The 24,902-nt window shown below is 42.1% G+C and overlaps 1 protein-coding gene across 2 annotated transcripts in view; it reads right to left on the bottom strand.

The window, feature by feature from the left end:
* Positions 1-22,351, bottom strand: part of phf2 (PHD finger protein 2) — a 46,158-nt gene extending 23,807 nt beyond the window's left edge. Inside the window, exons 1-4 of one of the 2 annotated variants that reach the window (XM_080461318.1) lie at positions 21,964-22,351; positions 6,243-6,328; positions 5,934-6,048; positions 2,404-2,564 (exon numbers count right to left, since the gene is read on the bottom strand). In XM_080461318.1, the coding sequence (XP_080317444.1) occupies positions 2,404-2,564; positions 5,934-6,048; positions 6,243-6,328; positions 21,964-22,061 (460 nt within the window). In that variant the 5' untranslated portion in view covers positions 22,062-22,351. The remainder of the gene's footprint in view (positions 1-2,403; positions 2,565-5,933; positions 6,049-6,242; positions 6,329-21,963) is intronic. The other variant, XM_080461319.1, reaches the window with a different exon arrangement.
* Positions 22,352-24,902: the final 2,551 nt, after the last annotated feature.

Raw genomic sequence — 24,902 nt, 5'->3', positions numbered from 1 at the left:
CACACACACACACACACACAAATGATCATTTTAAGTGGATGGGATGTGTGTGTGCGTGTGTTTAGATATGATCATATTTACTAATGAGTGAAAATGAGTGAAAATCTAAGAGCCTAAAGAAACAGTTTACGTTGCAAGTTGAGGCACAATCCTAAAATACTTTCAAAGATTGATTGGGTGGGTGAGAATCTACCGGAAGTTCATTTAGTTTCAATAAACTCAGACCAACTTTCCTTTCAAGTAAACAAGCCCCCAAAACACATGAACGTTCTCAAAGAGACCAATGAAGCATCTTTGTTTACAAGTATGTTAATAAAAGTGTCGCGTTAATGAGTTTACTCTAGTCACAAGCTGTTTAAAAGTTCAGTAAGTTTGACCTCGCAATGTAAAAAAGGCAAGATTGTTATAAAGTGGTTTATAAACACACTGTTAATACTGGATGAAATGGAGGAATACTGAAGAGCCCCACCAGCCGCCACTGATCTACTCATGTGTCCAAATCCACATTTACAATACTACATACAAATGCATATAAACACATCCACTGACTCTAGTTTTATATGTCTATGGTGCATTTGCGCTGACGATCCATAGACATATGTTGGGGTCACACTGACTCAGAGGGATGAAACAGACCATAATACCTCAAAGACCACGTCCCAGATTTGGAGGGACCCAGGAGGGGCTGTGCCCCTCAGGTATGGAACCAACACCGCTCCACGTCAAACCTACTCATTAGTCAAAACGGATCGGACTCAGCAGGGGCCCGAAATTCTAACACACCGAAGTGAAGCTGGCCCCCCACCCCAAGCAAAACTCAGTCACAATAGTCCCAATCACTTGTGCTGGTTTGTGCCGAGAAAATGGTTGTTTGTGCTGTTTTGGTTTTTAAGATATTAAATGATATTTTAAAGGGTGCCCAAGTGGCAACAATAAATCAACATCTAAGTTCAAGCAGCTCCGAACTTTGTCCAAGATGAATAAAAATGATGTCAGTTGTTTGTCCTGCGTAAGTGCGGGCTTGGTTTTTAAAATATAACAAGTTCAATATGAGACGATGAAAACCAGTGTGAGGGCAGGAAGGAGCGCCATGTATTGAGGGCATCACAGGAAACCTGCCAGAAGGGGGCGCCCTTCTAACACACTGTTCAGCACAAACAAACAAGACTATTTTTGTTCAATTTGGAGAATGTGGGGGACTGCGTGACGTCAACAGCGTTGTCACGTTTCATCAGTAAAGGTTCCTTTATCAGTGTTTATGTGTTAAATATCAGTTACTATGACAACAAAGACTGAGAGGTGTGAATCCTAATTGCACTTCACACCTTTAACCTGAGCTATGGCTCATGTTGGATGAATGAACAAAGCTGTCAAGAGCCAGATGGTTGGAGAGACTCTTTGAAGCTGAACTTTCTCTCATTGTAATGCTGCCCCCTGCTGGCTTTCTGCCACTACTGGAAGTCAGCGCCTACTTGCCATGGCAGCGCCGGCAAGGACCAATAGGTCAGTGGTCTGGAGTTACGTAAAGCTGCGGTCCCGCCGCCTGTTTGTGCGGAACGAGGTTGGATGGGTTTTCCTGCAGCCCGTAACCACTGGTTACAGTTTTTCGTCACCCCTCCGTTGAGGTACCTAGCGCTGGGGAATGGCTCTGATAAGGAAGAGCGACAACGCAGCCGTCTGCTGATTGGTAGTGACGATCGTCACTCTGGACAAGCAGCAACATTTAAATATTCCATCGGCTGTAAACCCTCCTGTTATTGTTTACATACGCCACTTTGCGCTCACTGGTTGTTTTGTTGACTCGGTTTATTGAAACGTAGGCACTCCACAGCATCGCGGTCTTACAACGAGGTGCAGACGCTCCTCTCAGTAACAGGAGAGGAGGAGATTCAGCAGGAGCTGAAGGCTGCTGTTCACAATGAGAAAGTTTAAGCTTTAACTTGCCTTTTAAACTTAGCGGGGAACGAGGCTCAAGGCTTTTACTCCGATGGCAGCCGGCAGCCGCTTCCATGTTGTTTTCCTGACACATTCCCGCTTCGTTCAAAACCCCGCCTACATATTACCGTACTGTCTGCGGTGGGACCGCGTGACAGAGTTAGGTCTGGGTGCGCTTTGCCGTCTTCTTCTTCTTCAGTGGAGCAAATGGCTCTGGTTCTTTAATGATGTTACAATGCTGCCTCCTGGTGGCCTCCTGGTGGAGTTAACTTGTTTTTTGTTTTTTTATTGGACAAGAGTGTGTTTCTTTAATGTAGTGAATGTTGGACATGAGATGTTGGATGGCTGGTGAAGAAAGTGAACTATTGACTGACTGTAAAACCTGCCCTGATGAACAGAAATGTGTGGATGCTACAGCGCACTCAGTTCGTGGAGGTGTAGAAGTGGTAAGAAGTGGGAACTGCTCACCGACGTAGTTCTCCACGTCGCTGATGTAGAAGGTGGGAGCGGGCATGGACACTCCCAGACCGTCCTTCTTCTGCACCAGGATGGGCTCGTTGAAGCCGTTCTCCTCCAGGTAGTCCATGCACAGCTGAGGGCCGGCCAGCTTCACCAGCACATCCTCGGCACTGAGGGAATGCAAAGCCAGTTACACAACACTGCCACCTTCTGGGGCTGGAGCAACACTGCAGCCTGCTGGGGCATGAGAAACATTGCCCCCCACTGGGGGCATCTAACTCAATTAGACCTATTTCAAACAGAGTGGAGAGAAAGTTTGTTAATCTATAAAAAGGTCTCTGTTCTGGTTCTGTTCGATATCAGTGCTGCATTGATACTATTGATCCAGATTGATCTGGAACATTTCATCAGGATTAAAGGTTTCAGCTCTCAGGCTCCTCCCATGAGGAAGCAGCTCCCAGGTTCAGTAGGGAAGCTGACTCAGTCTCTACAGTGAATATTTCTATTTAATGAAGCTAAAGTGAAGCGGCTTCAGGACCCTGGACCATTTTCTAGTCCAGCTGATGGAGGTTCAAATTCACCTACAAGGGTAAAAACGAACAGGGATGGATTAATAACATCTACATGTATTGATCATATTTATACAAATTGTGTTGAAAAGTGCTCAAGTATTATTTTAGAACCTATTGGCTTCAGTGATCACAATATAATTGCTCTGGCATTTAAAACAAAAATCCCACGGATTGGACCAAAAGTCATTTACAAAAGAATGTACAATTTTTTTTTCAGAACCTGACTTTATCAATGATGTGGTCATCTGAGGCAAGTTATGGAAGAAAGGGACCAATTGAAAAAAAACTGCTGTTATGTCTGGCAACTCTGACTGGCGGGCTTATCGGTCCATTGAGGAACAAAGTAACAAAAATGAAAAGGCAAAAGAAAAAACATTACTTCCAAAATAAGTTTAATGAATGTCGTAAAAATAGCAAACAAATATGAAATACAATTAAGGAACTTTTGGGTTGAAACAAGATGAGTAAAATGTCTTCATTTATTGAGGTGGATGGCACATTTATTAAGAAACCTTTTGAAATTGCAAACTATTTCAATAATTACTACCAAGACAACGTGAAAAGTCTCAGAAATGAAATGCCCCAAGTGAGTGGTAGACTGTCAGAAACAATCATAAAAGAAAACATTATGTTTGGCAAGAATTGTTCATTTATTGTTAAACTTGTGGAGGATGATGAGATTCAAAGAATACTTAAAAATATATACTGTGATAAAACTTGTGGAATTGATAATATGGATGGCAAACTTCTAAAAATTGCAGCTAAATCAGTTGTAAAGCCTTTATGTCATATTTTTAATCTATGTTTTGAAGAATGCATTTATCCAAATTTGGGGAAAATATCAAAAGTATTTCCTTTCGCTGAAAATTCAAAAGACCTACTGACTGGGCATAACAGTAGAGCCGTAAGCATCTTACCGGTCCTGAGTAAACTGATGGGGGGGTTATGTTTAAACAGATTCAGAAGTATTTTGAGGCGAATTATCTTCAGTCTGATGCTCAACATGCATATAAAGAAGGATACTCAACCAGCACAGCACTCACAGGTTTAACTGATGAATGGCTGCAACAAATCGACAATAAGCATTGGTAGGAGTTGCATTTTTGGACTTCAGTGCAGCCTTTGATCAAGTTGATCATAAACTTCTACTTGAGAAACTATCAGCATATGGCTTTAAAGGCTCAGCCATATGTTTCTTTAGTAATTATTTGGCTGACAGAAAACAGTGTGTTGTTTTCAATGGATCCTTTTCAGACTCTGTAACCTTAATATGCGGAATTCCTCAAGGCTGCTGCCACGGCCCTCTACTGTATAATATTTTTGTCAATAATATGTCGTATGTGTTACGTAAGGCATGTATGACAGTATATGCAGATGATACAACTGTACATGCATCTGCTTCTAGAATAGATCAGGTCAATAATATGCTACAACAGGAGTTAATGTCTACTTATGAGTGGGTGGTGGAGAACAGGCTGAAACCAAATGTGTCAAAAACAAAGTGTATGGTGTTGGGCTCTAAATATTCTGTGAGAGAACCCCAAAGTTGAACATCTTTTTGCCGAACCAATCATTAGTCTGACTGCGATTAAATTGTTGGGGGTCACATTAGATCAAACTATGTCATGGACAAGGCATATAAACAATATTGTGACTAAAATGAGTAGAAAGTCTCACTGATTAGATGCAATGCCCATTTTACGTCATTAGAAACCAGAAAACTCATACTGGAGTCTTTAGTTTGATGTCGTTTGGACTATCGTCCCACTCTGTGGGCAGTGCTGCTAAGAAAGATCTCCACAAACTTCAGATTGCACAAAAAGGGGCAGCGAGGCTCGCTCTGCGCCGCCCTGTTCCAACTAATGTTAATGCAATGCATCAGAAGCTGTCGTGGATGAAAGTCAAGGACAGAGTGGCGTGTTGCTCTGTGTTGTCTTTGCATCAAATCTGGACCTCCCACAGACCTTTCAGCCTTTTCGCTAAACTACAACCCACCTGTAACAGACATGGCATTAATACGCGACAAGCCTCCAATACAATGTTTTATTTGCCTTTGCCAAGAACTAATGCTCCTAAAAATACCTTTATATATCGAGGCATCTCACACTGGAACGTGCTGCCTCCTCAAATGAGGTCAATGAGCACTCATGTTGTTTTCAAAGCTAATCTAAATAATGTTGAATTAGTGGAGCTCTGGTTGTTGTTTAATTGTCTAGCTTTTGTTTTGTTGGAGTTGACTGTATGAGCTCTGTTGATGTACTAATTCTTATTGCTGAAAGTTTTATTTTAATCGTGTAAATGGTTTTCTTTATTTCTCTTTCTTTTTGTGAATGGACCCCAGGAAGCATAGTCTCTGCATTGACTAATGGGGATCCTTAAAATAAACAAAATAAAAAAACCTGATTGAGGTTTGTGGACGAGGGCAGGTTCACCTGGACAGGTCGTCAGTCTATCGCAGAGCACACACACACACACACACACACACACACACACACACACACACACACACACACACACACACACACACACACACACACACACACACACACACACACACACACACACACACACACACACACACACACACACACACACACACACTCACATTCACAGCTAGGGGCAATTTATCATCACCAATCAACCTCACGGGATGTTTTTGGACTGTGGGAAGAAACCGGAGTACCCAGAGGAAACTCATGCACCCACGGGGAGAACATGCAAACTCCCACAAGTACTAACCACTGCACCACTGCGCTGCTCCAGGCAGCAACATAATACCTGCTAATGGAAGTAATATTGGCATCAGTAAGGTAGTGAACACAGTGGTGAAGGAGTAAGTGCAGCACTCCATTTCTAATTGTATTAATAACGTAGTACGTCACAGCTGTAATACTACCGGTGTTTATGCTCTGGTGTGTGTGTGTGTGTGTGTGTGTGTGTGTGTGTGTGTGTGTGTGTGTGTGTTACCTGGGAAACGTCCTGCTGCGCAGCTCCTTGATGAACACCTGGCTGCCGTTCTGCACGGCCTTGATGTCCGTGCTTTGGCCCGTATCGTGTTTACTCCAGTTCTTTTTCTTTTTCACTGCAAAGCACATGTCAACACACACATCAACACACACGCAAACTCTCACACACACACACGCACACACGCACACACACACACACACACACACACACACACACACACACACACACACACACACACACACACACACACACACACACACACACACACACACACACACACACACACACACACACACACACACTACTCACTGGTGGATTTGCCGTGGGTCTTCTCACAGTTGGGACAGTGATAGATATCAATGTCTGGAGCGTCATCTTCATCCACCTCCACACAGCTGCAAAACACACACACACACACACACACACACACACACACACACACACACACACACACACACACACACACACACACACACACACACACACACACACACACACACACACACACACACACACACACATATAGTGTGAGGGTCCGGCATGGAGACAAGCTTTCAGGGTTTGAAAATTAACGATGACCAGCTGAGGTTCTAATTTCTCTGTGGATTTGTGACTCGTTACTAGTTAGTATATTGAACACTAGATGGCAGTAAAAAGGTTGCATATTTTTTAAGGATTAAAACACATTGACTATGATGCATGCAGTGGTGGGAATGACCTTTATCAGACTTAACACTGACTGATGAACTCCAGCAGACGAAAACAGGCGTCACAGGCGCAACACTCCAAGAAAATTACAAAAGTGTAAATATGGAATTGATTTACTAGTGACTAACCCTAACACCACTTTGTCTAACTACAGGGATTCAGTTCAGTGACTCAATACAACACTTCACTACAGTGACTCAGTAGTGATTCACTACAGCTTCACTTCAGTACTGGAGAAAACTTCTTTCCATGAAGTAGTACTTGAGTAAATTCTCTGCACTGTACTACTAACCTAACATTTGCAAAAAGGTGTTGAGATCTCAGCAGACCACAGACAATCTTCATTTGTGACTGAGCATCTCACCGCAGGTGGGCCATGAAACACTGCTGACACCGACTGCCCCCATGCTCTCAGCCAGTCATAGATTGGTTGGAGCCCCCGGATTCTACAACTTGGAATGCCCCCACCTTATCAAAAGCCTTTGGAGTGATTTATCTCCCTCTTTCTTTGCTCCTGCTCTTTGAGGAGGTGATCTGCTGGCAGCAGTTCATCCAGTGGCAAGCTCATCCTGCTAACACCAGAGGCCTAAACCTGGAGGCCTCAAATCCTCAACTTCTCTCCCGAACAACCACGAGGGTCAGAACTTCCCCGGAACCGGAGGCCAGCACCCAGCATATGATCTCCCATCAACCTGAGAAACTACGGCTCACAGAACCTTTTGTGCTTTTCCCTCAAAGGCAGGGAAAGTCACCACAGACCAAGTGACCATATCCTTAGGTCTGGAAAGGAAACAACCAGGACGCTGCACAGACTCTCCTGAATCATCACGCTTCAGCTTCTTCTTCCTCCCAGCCTGCAGAACGCAGCCAACCAGAGCTCTCAGGAGGTGTTACCTGCCACAGAAGCCAGCAGCTTCCCAGGCCTGGACAACAACCACAACTCCTTCTTCAGTGACAATGTCGTAACTACTGGGCATTACATGAGGTGGTTAGTTAAACATGATGCTATGCACTGAACTCTTTAACTTTTGTGAAGATGTGTTAATTCTATTACTTGTGATTGAGTTGTATTGATCATGATATTAGTAGTTATCAACAGTGGCGTTTCTAGATGTAAATATTTGGTGGGGCAAGATTTTATTTCAGGTCTGGTGACACTACTGAATTCCAAAGTAAAGTATGTGCACAACCTTTTAGCCACAACAATATAACAACCATATAGGCGTGAGCCTGGGTAATAGCCGATCAAAAAAAACAAACTTTTTTTCAATAAAAAAAAAAAATGGTTGACAGACACAGCTCAGCCACTCGACCACCAGTAAAACTAGAAACTAATGAGATACTTAAAAAGTGTTCCTCACCGCCTCACACAGTTTACAACTACTTACTTTAATTTTCTCCGTTAAAGTAAGCATTTCAAACTAATTAATTTAGATTCTTAACTGTTTGTTAGCCTTAGCTGCTAACAAGCTGGTAGTTGTGACGACTCGCTCCGGTTCTGTGAAGCTCCGCCTCAATCAGCGCCAGCCAATCAGCTCTGAGCTTCGAAATGACGTTGTTAGTGGGGCTTCGGGCGTCAAGCCCCACGAGGCATCAAAATCACGTGAACTGAATGAATGGAGCCACAGCCTGAGCATGAACACTTACTAGGGATGTCCCGATCACATCGGTCGATATTGGATCGGGACCAATATTGGTGATTTGTGACTGATCGGGAATCGGCAAATCCAGCCGATCACCCCGCCGATCTTAAAAAAACCAACAAAGAAAATTACTTTTTCACGTCAGCTGCCGTAAAGCGAGCCCCGTTTGCGACCTGCCGTAAACTGACAAATAGCAACCTCGCCGTTAGCAGCCTAAAGCCATTGAGTGGATAAAATGTCAGCAGTCTGGAGGTATTTTAATGTTGACAACCAAACCAGTCCAGCGGCCAGTTGTACTATCTGCTTCGCCACAGTCCCAAGAGGTGGAGCACCAGAGCTTCGTTTAACACAACTAATTTGATAAGACATCTAAAAAGTAACCATGCGGCGGGGTACGCTCAGTTTACAACAACTAAAGAAAAAGCCGCACCGAAGCAGCAAACTCTCAACTTTAAAAAAAAGGATAAGTACCCACAGGGGAGTGATATGGCGAAAAAAATAACCCAGAAGGTTACACTAGTTTGAAGGGAGTCTGGGATATTCTGAATACGTTTTTGAGAGAACTATGTTCAGACTACTTTTGTCAAACGGATTTTACCACTTTGAAGTGGAATTAAGTGTTTATAATTCACATTGAAATGTAAATGTTTTGTGACAATTCAGGTCAAACCTCTCATCCTGCTTTAAGGTAAACTGAAATATAATACACAAAGAAGGTACATTGTAGCGTAAGAGCATTTATGTTTAAGATTTATTTATTTATTTTTATTATTGTATTTGCACTTGTTTTGGACTTATTTTCAACCCAACCAGTCAAAGACACTTTGAAGTGGAATTAGTTTCTTCTGATTGGTTTTACTGAATACTGTTTATGTTGTAGTTTTTTTTATAGTTTATATGTTAGTCAAACTGATTCACTGGGTTTCATTTAAAAAAAATTTCATTTGCCACAAAATCCAGGTGAAGTTGTTTAAGTTAACATAAATAAGAGATACAAGACTGCAGAGTGTAATTTGTTTTTCTGTTGTTGTTATGACTTAATAAAGTTTAAATAAGTTCTTGTCATTCTGAGAAGAATCTTGATTCAATAAGTGAGTTTTACAATAATTTCTAGCTAAACAAAGCTTCTGCCAATAGTGCTTTTAGCTTCAGACATCTTAGTTGCTCCAACAATAGACTATTGAGTATATTTGGAATAGCAATGTAAGTATCGGATCAGGAAAATATCGGTATCAGCCGATACTCAATTCTGAAAAATCGGATCGGTATCGGGGGCCAAAAAGTGTGATCGGGACATCCTTAACACTTACAGTTAACTGCATGTAATACACACTGCATGGTGAGAGAGGGGCGAGCTACACTAATGCACCATCAGTGTGGATCAGGAGGAAACACAACCTGAAACCGCAAGAGGAGGCCAATAACCAGGGAGCACAGTCCTCACACAGTAATTATGTGCTATATAGGAGGAAGTTTTATTCACAGACAAGAAAATATTAAAGATAATCTTAAAGAATTAATAGCATAGTTTGCATGCAGTCCTTTCTGATGACACCAGGTGGGGCTCAGCCCAACCTGCCCCTACTGACCAGTCACCCCTGGTTATCAACCTGTAAACCGACGTTAGCTCTGCCACACAGACAAAGGGTCTGCATGCTAATCTTTGCTTGACTAACTTGTTAACTCACAACCTACACATGTCACATCAAAGACAACATCACACATGTAACTGAACACCGTCTGATGACTCCAGACGTTCTACAAAGGAAATCACATTTACATCAACTCATTTGTGTCATTTTGTGAGTGTTCTGGCTGGACAGAGAAAGAGCTCTGAAGACCTACACTGTCGCTGATGATCAGAGCAACAAATCCTTAGGCAGGCCAACATTCTTTGAACACTTTGTCCTTCAAGGATCAGCTCTATCGTACACTTTAAAGAAATACTCAGGAGTGTTTGAGACATCAGCCAGGCCTGCCAGCAACTTCATTAGCGAGTCTCCGGATGGCAAAACCCGGATCTCTTTGCCCACAATGATCGAATGTGACTAGTGGCCAGATCTGACATTCTGTCACCAGAGGTAACAAGACATCATCATCTCCTGTGCCTGACGGAATAAACCCCCAGCAACAGACCCAGCTGCGTCCATCGTTCTACTTGGACGTGATCTGATCCAGGTGCACAAAAGGCGAGGAGAGGCATGGCTGAAGTCTCCGGTAATTTAGAGGAGGACTTGTGGATGTTGTGTTTGCAGACTTCTTACAGACAAGTGGAGGACATCACAGGCGGAGTTAGCCAAGGGAGAGCAAACTCTACTATCGCGATAACCTGCGAGAGCTCCCTCGGTAGATAATATGGCCGCTGTCTAGCAGTTCAATGTCTCTACTATACAGTTTTTTCCTTGATAGTGATGTTCACAGAGTTACACCATCTATCATTTTCTCTTTCTTCTTACCACTGTACCGTGTATTGTCTGCCCCTAGAAGCTGAAATCCGTCCAGTGCAACATTGGAATCCGCTGTTATTCAGTATCAGGCAACGTTTTTGTACTCCCTTTGATACTATGTTAGCATCGTTAGCTCATCCGGCTTGTTCAAGATGGATGTCACATTCCCGGTGATGATGGGTGGGTGGGCTTAAAGTGCTTTTTCTTATCCTGGCACAATATCCCTGAGTGGCAGCCTCTTCTCCTTCTCTTCAGCTCATGGGAGACATTGGGTCTGGAGCCACTTAGCTTCCCTGCGCTACACAGAGTTAACAGCTGTTCACGAGTGTAAACAATGGGGCGTTCACTGTTTGTTGACTCGGTGGCTGTTGGTCTAGTCTCTACAAAACTTGCTGGACACATGTTGCTGCCAGGTAAAAAGAAGCGTGGTGGCATGTTTAATAAATACAGCATGAAGGTTCATGTATTTGGATATTCTCCTTCTCCAGCGGTGACCAGCTATGGCTTAAGTAAGGCAGCTCCACATGGGGAAGACGAACATGGCACTGAAGCCAAGCAATTTATCATGAGGAACTTCTACGTGGATGACGTTCTAGCCTCTGTCCAAACTCACGACAAAGCTATTTCTATCTTGAAAGGAATAAAAGGCATGCAAGCTAAGTCAAACAACAAAATCCACAAGATAACCTCTAATAGCCATGTTGTGATGGATGTGTTCTCCCAGAAGAAGGAGCTAAATACCTAGTAAATCTGGAGCTTACAATCAATCCCTTGCCACTTGAGTGCAATCGAGGACTGACCTGGAGCTTGCAGTCTGGCACTTTCACCTGCTGTGTATCCAGAGAGAAGTCGTTCACCAGAAGGTGGCCTCTTCGACCCACTGGGGTTTGTCGCAGCTGTTTACAGTTTAAGGAAAGGACTAGATCTGAGAGCTGTCTGTTGATCAATTTGAAATGGGATGCCCCTCTACCAGCTGTGAAGGAAGAACAATGGGGGCTGTGGACAGACTCAGTCAAATAACTTGAACAGCTTCAAATAGAAAGGTCATATATTCCTGTCTCTCTGCACTCCACCAAACACAGAGAACTCTGTTTTCTCTGATGCCTCCACTGTGGCCATTTCAGCAGTGGCATATTTAAAACAAAGTGGAGATGGAAGGTCACACCCACATTGGGTTCATCATGGGTAAGTTAAAGTTAAATCCACACACCCCCATACACCATTTCACGTCTGGAGCTTTGTGCTGCCGTATTGGTAGTTAAAATGATCTAATTACAGATGCACTGGACACTGATATTGCAATGAGGTCACAATCTACACTGACAGTTGGATTGTACTGGGCTACATCAGTAACACAAACAGAAGGGATCATGTGTATGTAAAAAACAGATTTACAGGCATCAGGAAATCAACAAAACCTGAGCAATGGTACTTAGTCAGGACAGACAACAATCTTGCAGACCAGCAGCCGGCAATCCAGTTAGAACAAACCAACTGGTTCGAAGGTAAAAGCTTCTTATCCAGAGACATTTGTTCAAAGAAGGAAACTTTTGAGTTAGCAGAACCTGATATTGATGCAGAAATGCCTCTACGACTCTCAGCCTTTGTAAGAAAAGTCTTCGACCACCTGCTTGGCTCACAGAAATCTGAACACTTTTCCAATTGGAAAACCTTCTGTCAAGCTGCAGTCACTCATACATAATTTAAGGTCTTGTATTTAAAATCCAAATACCAAGTTGGAGGAACTGACACAAGCAAAATCAGCTTACCATCAGAAATGCTCCAACAAGATGCCTTCTCTGAGAAGATCTGGGGGGTATTCCAGAAAGCGGGTTATGTGAAAACTCACAGTATGTTAACCCTGATTTCTCTGGTGATGTTGGAGTATGAACGAATTGTTCCTCACCTGGGTCACTATTCCGCCAGTGGCTCGTCTAACAGCTCTTAGCTGTTACCGACAGTCAGCTGGTAGCTTAGCCAGTGCCGTCATTATATGGTCTGTCTGAAATGCGGAAAGTGCCAAATTGAATTTAACTTATTTTGTAACAGTGACATAAAAAAAGCCTTCCAACTAAAAAGTTGATGGCTCGCATATCAAAGAAATTTCCCATATACATTAGCATCAAGCTAGCACGTGTTCGATATATCATTTTTGGTTCATCGGTAAATGTATAACATGTTGAATGAATTGAATTTGAATCACATATCATAGAGTAATCTCAATTAATTTGTTCAGTTTTCATTGCTTCTTGAGTAAAACTTCAACCAGACAATCCTGAATAAGAGTTTTCTTGTGAAACTGTTATGTTTCTGCAAAGCTACGCTAGCTGGGGCAGAATACCTAGAATTAATTCATATATAAATGAAGCCTGCCCAAGATTTAATATTTATCTGTGTTGTATAAAATATTGTTCAGATTGAGGCAAAGCTGAGCACAATGACAGCAAACATGAACGACACGCTGCCTCCTGGAGGCGCACAGCTCTGGAGATAGAGAAATGAATTTGTCGTGCTCGAACTGAGTGAAATCAGCAGTTCCTCCTTTTCAACTCCTACATTGTCTTTGTACATTGCTATGTTGTGCCTGTCTGCACACGGGAGATGTTCACGGTGCGAGCATGCAGGTCGTAGGCGGGGCCGTGGGAGCAGCCTGCTGCAGGCAGGTGAGAAATAGTGAAATGTAGGGACTACGTAGTTAACATCAGCTCGAGTTAACTTCAGCATCAATGGGCTAACTGATGGTCGGTTATCGATTATTCTCTAGCTGCTATAATCAGGCGTTTCAATTGGTCAGACCCTGATAAAATGTCTGTATCCAGAGCATCTGCCAGCATACTCACACCTCAGAGTGGGAGTGGAACTCTGACTTAGATTTAAGCCAAATCAATTAGCGGAAGCTGGTGTGATTGTTGTAAAAGAATCTGAAACTTGAGGAACTCTTAATTTCCTGGACCAACTGCTGTCCAGGACGAGAAGGAGACAACACATTAGGAAAGCTTATTGATGCTCTGATACCCCTGTGGACACATATTTAGTGAGTGTAATTTGAAAACATTTTCCACCAAGGGCCATTTGTAAGATTCAAAGCCAGGAGCCAGATCAATACTGAATCGTGGATCAATCTGTAAACACTGTATATTCAAAAGTATGACACAATACTTTCTAATCTCAGCATGAATTTGTGTGGGAAGGTGTACTGGGGTGACGATCATCCATCCCAGGTTCAGTTTCTAGGAGTTGAACATTGGTTCCAGTATAAAGAGTTTCCATACGTGGGTTAAACTGGAAGCAGGACAATCAAATGTTGAATTACAACTCAAATCTGTTCTGAAAAGCAGCAGTAATATCAAATAGTTAAAGTGACACTGATCAGCCAGAATATCAGACTCCTTCTAGAGCCAAATCAACCCGGATGCTTCAAAACATCAGACCTGTGAAGGTGTGCTGCGGGATCTGACTCTGGGATTCTAGCAGGGAAAGATTTAACAAATGGAAGTATTTGGTGGATTCTCCATCAGAAAACGGGTAATACCTACATTTTTCTGTGATGTATTCAGACCTCTGTCAGATACTAATCCTGTATTAAAGATTTGGAAGCCACACCTCCTTCCTGATGCTACGTCCTGTTTGGGAGGGGCTTATGAAATGATTATGATTTTACAATTTTCAGAGGCCTCATAGTTCGAGTTTTTGGTCTTTGTGTAATGGAGAGCCCAAATGAGAGAAAAAGAGCAACAAGGTGAAAAATGTCAAACAGACTTCAGGGGAGTATTCCAGAAAGGGAGTTGAACAACCTCTTAGTCTCTCCCTCAACTCTGAGTCGACTCACTCTGAGACTGAAACTCGAGTTTCTGGTTCCAGAACAGCTGATCTGAATTAGTTGCATCAACTCTGAGTATGTGAACCTTGAGTAATGGAAAAAACAACCAGAATAAAAAGTCATCAGCAATGGAGCACCAATACCACTGGTCGCTATGGCAACAGATTGAAAACTCAGTAAAGTCATTTCACACTAAAGTACCAGACTGAAAACCCAGTTCTTTCACAGTAAAGGTCCCAGATGGACTGGCAGGAAGTTGCTGCCTGAGTCAACACATCAGTTTGAAATCATTCCTCCATTGACTTAACATTTAACTGAAGATGGCAGAAGACAGGTAGAAAGAATAAATAGTGTAAAATGTGAATTTCATATAGAACAGTAGGAAGGCGGCTCGAGAGGAGAAAGCAGCGAAACATGAAACATAAAAACATCATTGACAATGGTAAGGCAGAGTGTGCTATGACTGCACCTAACTTTGATTTTAATTTTAGTTTTCAAATTGATGTAGGCTATCAAATAGAAAAACCATTCATTCAGTAGCTACTTCAAATAGTAATTTAAACCCCTAAAGAAATGTTGTTTGAACTGGTCCTCTGTTAATATCTTACTGAGGAGATTCATACAATGTTTACACATTTATATTATAGTGGAGTCATTTAAAATGTGACCATGTGTATGTCAACACTGAAAAAAACTACAATTTATCAAAAATTACTCACATAGATGCACATGGAATTGGAATTGGTCCAAATTATCAGACCCAGAATTTAGTTATTTGAACTTCTGCATTTCATTGCAGAAAATGACAATGATTATACAAGCCGATAGGACACAGAAATATCTTTCTAATCTCATAAATAATAAAGACTAAAAGAAATAACACAAATTAAAGACAAAATGGGAAGCCGTGTTATACAAACAATGACATTACAAGAGTCTTTTATGAATATTACTCATCTCTGTATACTATATAACAAATACTCAGAAATAATGTCTCGCTTTTTTTATCTGTTAAATAGGGATGTCCCGATCAGATCGGTAGATATCGGATCGGGGTCGATATTGGTGATTTGTGACTGATCACAGCCGAGCCGATCACCCCGCCCATCTAAAAAAAAAAAAGCTGCCGTAAAGCGAGCCCCGTTTGCGACCTGCCGTAAACTGCCGTCAGCGGTCTGGAGGTATTTTAAGGTTGACAACCAAACCAGTCCAGCGGCCAGTTGTACTATCTGCTTCGCCACAGTCCCGAGAGGTGGAGCACCAGAGCTTCGTTTAACACAACTAATTTGATAAGACATCTAAAAAGTAAACATGCGGCGGGGCAAAGACGATGATCCGTGGAAAAAAGATGACGTAATCGCCCCCCCCCCTCCACCGCGGTCCGTAACGTCCCCTAACAACCCCAACAATCACGGACTACAAGCTCCTGTCGAGCTGCAGAAGCTAAAAGCAGGCGGAGCGGGGCCATAGACCTATACAACTAGAGTTATAGATATTGGTTTATGTGTTTATGTGTTGAAGTCTACTTCTACATTTCTATGTGGTCTGTCTTCTTCTGCGTTTTTGTTGTGTTTGGTGAGTCACAGCGCCCCTAAAGGCAATTGGGAATTGGGTTCTTCTGAATGGTTTTACCGAATACTGTTTATGTTGTAGTTTTTTATAGTCTATATGTTAGTCACACTGATTCACTGGGTTTCATTTAAAAAAAAATGTATTTGCTACAAACTCCAGGTGAAGTTGTTTAAGTTAACATAAATAAGAGATACAAGACTGCAGAGTGTAATTTGTTTTTCTGTTGTTATGACTGAATAAAGTTTAAATAAGTTCTTAAGTCATTCTGAGAAGAATTTTGATTCAACAAATGAGTTTTACAATAATTTCTAGGTAAACAAAGCTTCTGCCAATAGTGCTTTTAGCTTCAGACGTCTTAGTTGCTCCAAAAATAGACTATTGAGTATCTTTGCAATAGTAATGTAAGTATCGGATCGGGAAAGTATCGGTATCGGCCGATACTCATTTCTGAAAAATCGGATTGGTATCGGGGGCCAAAAAGTGTGATCGGGACATCCTTACTGTTAAACCTGCCAAAAATATCTGAAGTAGATGAACTGAGCCGTGAGAAGGATAGAACCTGTGAAGAAGTGGAGAAGGTGATTGGTACTTGTGGGCCTGATGGCCTGCCTTCCCAAATATATATATATATCATATTATATATATATAATTTTATTTTTATTTTTCAAGAAACGTTGGCGCCATTGATAGCTAAAATGTACAAACATGCCTTCTCTGTCAAAAAACAAGCAAACCCTACTTCACTTCAACAGGCATTAATGAAAGTAATATCTAATAGAACAAGGACCCAAATAATCCTGCCTCTTATAGGCCCATAAACATTCAAAATGCAGATGGTAACATTTTTGCAAAACTCCTTGCAACCTGAATAAAACCTTTCGTACCAAAAATCATGAATTATGATCAAACAGGATTTGTGGCTCATAGAAACTCATAGTGAAATACCAGAAGATTACTAAATATATTATGGTGTGTTACGTTTAAAAAATCTAATGCTTTTTGATAGTAACATTAGATGCTGAGAAAGCATTTGATAACATCTGATGGCCTTATCTGTTTCAAACCTTAAAGGAATTCTCTTTTGGTGAAGTTTCTTTGGATTGGGTGAAATTAGTATACTCTACTCCAGAAGTCTCAGTTTGTAGAACCTTCCTAAATGGAGTGACATCAGATCCATTTATGATCATCTTAGTGTTGCCAAATATTAAACACTATTTCTGGGCTGCTCAAATTAAATATGTCTTGGAAATGATTAGAAGTGATGGTGCATCTCCTTACTTAGATCTTGGATCTGAGGCAATAAACACAGGACTCTCAGCTCTCCCATTTATAAAGAAGATTTCTCTAATAAATGTAATGTGCTTGTCAAAAATACTCTTAAAACATGGAAATAAGTGCAAAGACGTTATAGAATTATAGAACAACCTTCATTTCAGGCTCTCATCTATGAAAATCCTGATTTCTTTACCCTCGCGCAATGAGGCTTTAAAATATGGTGTGATTCGGGTAAAACAAAGATCCTTGATGTATTTTCAGGTGAGAACCTTAAGTTCTTCTCCTAACATTGGACGGGATGTGGTCTTCCACAGACACACGTCTCTTGTTAATTACAAATTAGAAGCTATATTCTGTCTATTCCAACATAGAAAAAGGCTCAGAATTTCAATTTATTGGAAACCGTGTCACTTAGAGCCCTTCAACTGAAAAATACATTTTTAAGTTACTTGTATAAAAACATGTTTTTCAGACCTACCCCGATGAAAACTAAAAATCTTTGGAACGATGACTTCGGCACCCGCCTGGATGAAACAAGACGGAAAAATATATACCTTAAATGTGAAGAAAGTCACATGCTCAAAGAAATCATACGAAACCCAATACAAAAGAAAACTCACAGACTTCAGATGACACCAGTGACACATAGGAAATATGATAAAAAAGAGCGCCCCCTTGTGCCCAAAATGCAAAACCAGTATGGGAACGTACAGTCACGTAATGTGGTTTGTCCCTTAGAGTCAATATTTTTGTCATTCTGTCCAATCAGAGATTAATCAAGTATTGGATATTAATATTCCTTTGACCGTTGGTGCTTGGTATTAGGGCTAGAAACAAATACTCCACATAAACATGAATACATTTTGAGAATTCTACTTTTTGCTGCCTGTTATGCAATCTTACAAAGATGGTTAGATAAAGAAACACCACATCTTCAGATGTGGCGTGAAAACGTCTCGTCAGCAAAGCCTTTAGAAAGGCTGTCCTACGTATTTAAAGGGTCTTTAAATTCTTTGAAACAAATTGGTCTCCCCTCGCTTTATACTTTAAAATGGAATGGAAAAATGTGATTTGTATCGGGCTTCCAGATGAAACAGAATAGGACAGTTCAAGAACTTACTCATTTTTATTGAATACACTGCCTGAAAATTCTTCTTAATCTATATTGATTCATAACATACACACAACGTATAGTATTTACCAAAAGTATAAATACAAAGGTTTGACACTTGTGGGTTGGCATTTTGTTGTATTGTTCCTAATATTTTAAGTATTGACTGGTTCATATATTATTTTTTTAAGTTGTTTTTATTTTATTTATTTTATTCTCTTTTTCTTGTTTTATGTTCTGTGTTTGTTTACTTTGTGGTGTTGTATTAAGAAATCAAAAAAAAATATTGATCAAAAAAACTACAATTATTTAAGAAATAACATATGTTAGCAAACAGAAAGGGGGCAGAGAGGGTTTTATATATGTGTGTATTTATATATATATATATATATATATATATATATATATATATATATATATATATATATATACACATGACAACACCTAATTTCATTAAAAAAAAACTTGCATTTACACTGCAGCACTGCCGACAACAATGTAGTTAGTCTACCAGGCCACAGGAGGGTGCTGTCACTTGTTTTAGTAGTGCAACCACACAGGCATGTGTGCAGAAAACAACAAGCTGTAAACATGAATGAATTGGCTGCAACTATTAAAGTACCAATATGGACTATGTAGGGATTTCTTACTTTTGGGTTGGGTTTTGGACAGTTTGGCTATCGATAATGATTAATAATTAAGGTAGATATTAATTATTTGAATAAAAATGGAATCTGATATGCATCAGAAACTTTGGGGCACCTCCTGCTTTAACAGGGAATGATAGACAGTTCAATTATGTCAGTCTCATAAAATATATTAAACAATTAATTTGGAATTCGAAATAATAATGAAATGAATTACAATTACAATTACCCAAACCCTAACCACATGTTGGACATGAGCAAAAGCAAAAGGTGAGATATAATTCTAGTCCAACTGAATCAGAATTTCTGTTCATTATTAAACATAGAACCATGTCTACAGATAAAGGGAAACATTTATTACACAATGCACCAAATTATTACATTTTCTTGTTGTAATATGTAGCAAGTTGTTATGAAATGCGGCAAAGTTTAATAGAAAATGTTCAAGAATTTCATTACAAAATGTGGCGTTATTACATAATGAGTTGAAAATTTATTACATTATTACATATTGCACCATTATTACATAATGCCGCGCTATAAGGGTTTCTTTTGGGCCGTGTAGCCACACACGGGGTTAGTTTGAGCTGTAAACATAAAGTCTGCTTTCATGTGTCTTTACCTTGGTTTCCATGACTGAGAGATCAGATTGTTTATCTGCACCCAGAATATCGCCCACTCAGTGGATCAATCCCAGAATGCTTTGTGACATGATCACATGATCTGCATCCAGCTTTAGCAGGAAGTAATGCAGATGATTTGTTAGCTGGACTAAAGTAGCTCCTGGACTTAATTTAGACTAGAGGAAAAGACAATTCTATGTTTGAGAGCAGTGTTTCCTTAGACTTGTTACTGTTTTTCTTAAACAGACACATCGAACAACGAAATGTATTTTTCTTCATGGGTTTCCAGCAGTAACCACCAATTGAAGATGAAAAATCAGGATGAATTAAAAACTAAGGAGGTAGTCATTACGTGCTGCTAATAAGACATGGTGGTAATAAAACACAGTGATTTCAAACAGTCGATAAAAGTCACAAGACGGAGTAAATATTGATTGAATTTGCCGTTCTGATCCAAAACATTGTGCATGAAGTGTCCCCATGTGATGATCACAGACTTCTGTGGTTCTGAATGGACCCTGGAAGCTGTGAACACACACGCACCACCAATCAACCTCACATGTTTTTGGACTTTGGGAGGAACCCTAAGGAACCAGCAGAGAACAAACTCCACAGTATTTGAACCAACAACCTTTTGTCTGTGAGGTGAGCGTGCTAACCACTGTTCCACCATGCAGCCTTCAACAGAAAAATGGAAAATGGACCAACTACTATTTGATTATTATTGGGAGATTTTCACTTGTATGGAATAGTAGGACAATTTCCTTTTTGTCATTGAATATCAGGGCTACAAAATACATCCCATATGTATGACTGACAACACAAAAGACTGATTTTGCAATAAATGTTTGGTTTGACATGTCTGACTGGTGCTGCTCCAAATCCAGTTTCACTGCATTATTTCAACATTGCAGAGCAGAAATCACACAAGTCAAGGAGAAGATGACTTTAAACAACACAAGTCCACAAACGTGCTCAAAAGGAAGAGGAAGAACTAACATTGTACAAACTGGGTCCATCCAGAGAAAGAGTGATGTTGTCTACTTGTTTCATTCACATCAGGCAGCTCATTGAACACAGTCAGATCATGTCCAGGTTTTAATGAGACCCTGCAGAGCACCAGAACAGGACCGGCTGCTGGCTGCGGGTCACACGGTTCTGCTGGCGGCCCGAGGTCACGGTTTATCCCCGGACAGGGCCACAGACAGCCCGGGAGTGCCGGGGGGGGGGGGGGGGGAGTGGGCAGACAGACACCCTGAAAGGGTTAACGTTCAGGCGCGTAAATACTCTCCGCTGTTCCGGGGCCAGGGCTTGTTGGCCCGAGAAGCGCCGGGACGTACGGCGGGTAGCACCAAACACTTCCACGAACCACGGCCGACGTACCGGGGCCGAGGGCCGAGCTACCTGGGGCACCGGGGAGGGGGGTGGGGGGGGAGGCGAATAAGGCAATGCTAGCGGGATCATGAGCGCTGATGTGCGGAGGGAAAGTGATGAGCGGCGGCGGATCCACCGTCACCGCTCAAGCACCGACAAACAACCCCAGAAGCAGCAAAATAAATCGGGCTTCGGTTCTTAACAACCCGCCTCTTTGTGTCTCCGCTTGGGCTTAAGGGTCATTGTCAGCGACAGCCAGTGCCCGGTAGGACGCCTGCTCCCCGGGCTGCTGTCGTGATTTCCAGCCGCGCTGAGAGAGCGGACCGCCGCCTGGAGAAGCCCGCCAGAGCCGCTCCGAGCGGGGAGCCTTTAGCGGGCGGCAGGCGGCTGGAACGCGGCTGAGAGAAGCAGCGTGAGCCGAGGCTTTCCGCCGCTCTGTGCGCTTCTCGGAGCGGGGAAGGACGAGCCGCGGTCCGGGGAGCTATGCGGGGATGTTTAACAGCCATTAAACGACACTAACACACGGCGTAATGGTCCCGTGAAGCCCCATATGTTTCATACAAGAATAAAATGTGTTTAATCGCGACAAAACGGAGCCCAAAGCCCGCTCCGATCTTCCTCAAACTCCGCCTTCTTCTTCTCCGGCCTCTCCTCAGATGTAGACGGGCGATCCGAGAGCCACAAAGCTGTCAAACGCAGCCGAGACCTCGCCATTTTTGTTTGTTTCCCCCCCCTCCCCACACAACTGCGAAAACCCTGCCACACACAGGCAGAGCCGGGGAGCCCGGCCCGGCCCGGCCCGACACTTACCTGCCGTGGAACCAGTCCTTGCAGGCATCGCACTCGATCATAAACTGGGTCACGTCGTACGGTAATCTGCAGATGCAATATACTGGTACAGTCGCCATGTTCACTTCAGAGCTACGCCGGGATGGAGCGGAGGGGGGGCTGCAGGAGGAACCGCGTCCTGCAAACAATATGATCCAATATGATGTTCCCCAGGAAAAAACGCCAGGGGCAGTCCCGCCGGACTCATGAAGCTAAGCAGCGCAGCGCTCCATCAGTCCGCGGCGGGCGGGCAGGGAGGATGGAGCGGCTGGAGCCGGAGCAGGAGCCGGAGCGAGGCTTCCCTCAGCGCATTCCTCTTCACACCGCCGGGAAAGCTGTGTGCGTGCCCCCTGGTGACTGCACGGAGCCCGGCGAGCCTGGCCGCTGCAGCCGGGACCGCGGTGTGGAGTCCGGAGAGAGAAAGAAAGAACAGGGAGGAAAGTTAGCGAGGCTCCGGATCTCTGCAGAGCAGAACAACATTTAAATATCTCAGTGTTTACCGCCGAGCCAACAGCAGCTCTTATATAACCTGTCACTAAAGTATCACACTCCTTATTCACCCTCTCACTCTGCATTCACCCTCTTACTCTACAATCACCCTCTCACTCTTTATTCACCCGCTCACTCTTTATTAAAACCCACACTCTATATTCACCCTCTCACTCTTTATTCATCCTCTCACTCCTTATTCACCTTAACATTCTCTATTCACCCTCTTACTCTACATTCATCCTTTCACTCCTTATTCACCCTAACATTCACGCTTCACCCTCTCACTCTACTTTCACCCTCTCACTCCGTATTCACCCTCTCACTCTACATTCACCCTCACATTCTACATTCATCTTCTCACTCCTTATTCACCCTCACACCATTTATTGTCACTCTACATTCACTCATATTCTTTATTCACTCTCACTCACACTCTTTATTCACCCTCTCACTCTACATTCACCCTCACACCATTTATTGTCACTCTACATTCACTCATATTCTTTATCCACCTTCTCACTCGCACTCTTTATTCACCCTCTCACTCTACATTCACCTCTCTTTTTATTTTATTGACACTCATTCACTCTCCCACATGATATTCATATATTAATTAATATACATGTTAAAATACATGTTATTCACATTACATTCACTCTCTCACTCTTTCTTCACCCTGACACTGTACAATCACCCGCACACTCTTTATTCAGCCTCTCACTCTTTTTTCACCTTGACTCTCTTTATTCACCCTCTCACTCTTCATTGACACATGCTTTATTCACCCCACACTCTTTTGTCACCCTCTCACTCTTCATATACATGCTCTTTATTCACCCTTTCACTCTACATTCCCCTCTCACTCACACTCTTTATTCACTCTCTCACTCTACATTCACCCTCTCACTCCTTATTCACCCTCACATTCTTGATTCTCCCTCACACTCGTTATTCGCCCTCTCACTCTTCATTGACATGCTCTTTATTCACACTCACACTCCTTATTCACCCTCTCACTCTTCATTGACACACTTCCTCTTCACCCTCTCACATAATATTCAAAGTCTTCAGTCACCTACATTCTTTATTCATGCTCTTACATGTTATTCACACTACATTCACCCTCTCTCTCTTTCTTCACTGTGACACTGTACCATCACCCCACACATTTTATTCACCCTCACACTATTTATTCACCCTCTCACTCTTCATTGAAACATTCTTTATTCACCCTCACACTCTTTATTCGCCCTCTCACTCTTCATTGACATTCTCTTTATTCACACTCCTTATTCACCCTCTCACCCTTCATTGACACACTTCCTCTTCACCCTCTCACATAATATTCAAACTCTTCAGTCACCTACATTCTTTATTCATGCTCTTACATGTTATTCACACTACATTCACCCTCTCTCTCTTTCTTCACTGTGACACTGTACCATCACCCCACACACTTTATTCACCCTCACACTATTTATTCACCCTCTCACTCTTCATCGACACATTCTTTATTCACCCTTACACTCTTTATTCACCCTCTCACTCTTCATTGAAATGCTCTTTAGTCATCCTCTCACTCTTCATTGACACTCTTTATTCATCCTGTCACCCTTCATTGACACGCTCTTTAGTCACCCTCTCACTCTTCATTGACACTCTTTATTCATCCTGTCACTCTTCATTGATGTGCTCTTTAGTCACCCTCTCACTCTTCATTGACACTCTATTCACCCATGCACTCTTTATTCACCCTCTCACCCTTCATTGACATGCTCTTTATTCATCCTCACAAACTTTATTCACCCTCTCACTCTTCATTGGCGTACTCTTTATTCACCCTCACACTCCTTATTCACCCTCTCACTCTTCATTGACACGCTCTTTATTCACCCATACACTCTTTATTCACCCTCACACTCTTTAGTCACCCTCTCACTCTTCATTGACATGTTTTTTAATTCACCCTCACACTCTTTATTCTCACTCTTCATTGACACACTCTTTATTCTCCCTCTCACTCTTCATTGACGCACTCTTCATTCACCCTCTCAGTCTTCATTGACATGTTTTTTTAATTCACCCTCACACTCTGTATTCTCCCTCTCACAATTCATTGACACACTCTTTATTCACCCTCTCACTCTTCAGGAACAAATGTTATGTATGTTGTCTGGTCGTCGCTTGTTTCTTTGTGCTTTGATTTGAGTGACTGGATCATTTGTTGTGTTGCACTGATGCTCACTCTTTGAGGGCTCATGTATGGGCAGGCCAAAATGAATGAATATGAAATAAAATGATAGGAAAGAAATGTTTACTGGAGTTGAAACAGAAATGGCAAACTTTGCTATTTAGCCGCACATTGGCAGCAAAATGACAAAACATTCCAAAGACAAAAGATTGAATGGTGATCAGGTTCAGGTTCTTCA

The sequence above is a fragment of the Lipophrys pholis genome (genome assembly GCF_963383615.2).
Source record: "Lipophrys pholis genome assembly, chromosome: 4".
In the NCBI taxonomy this organism is placed as follows: Eukaryota; Metazoa; Chordata; class Actinopteri; order Blenniiformes; family Blenniidae; genus Lipophrys; species Lipophrys pholis.
Note: the sequence above shows the minus strand (reverse complement) of the source record. Positions and strands in the feature narration are given on the sequence as shown.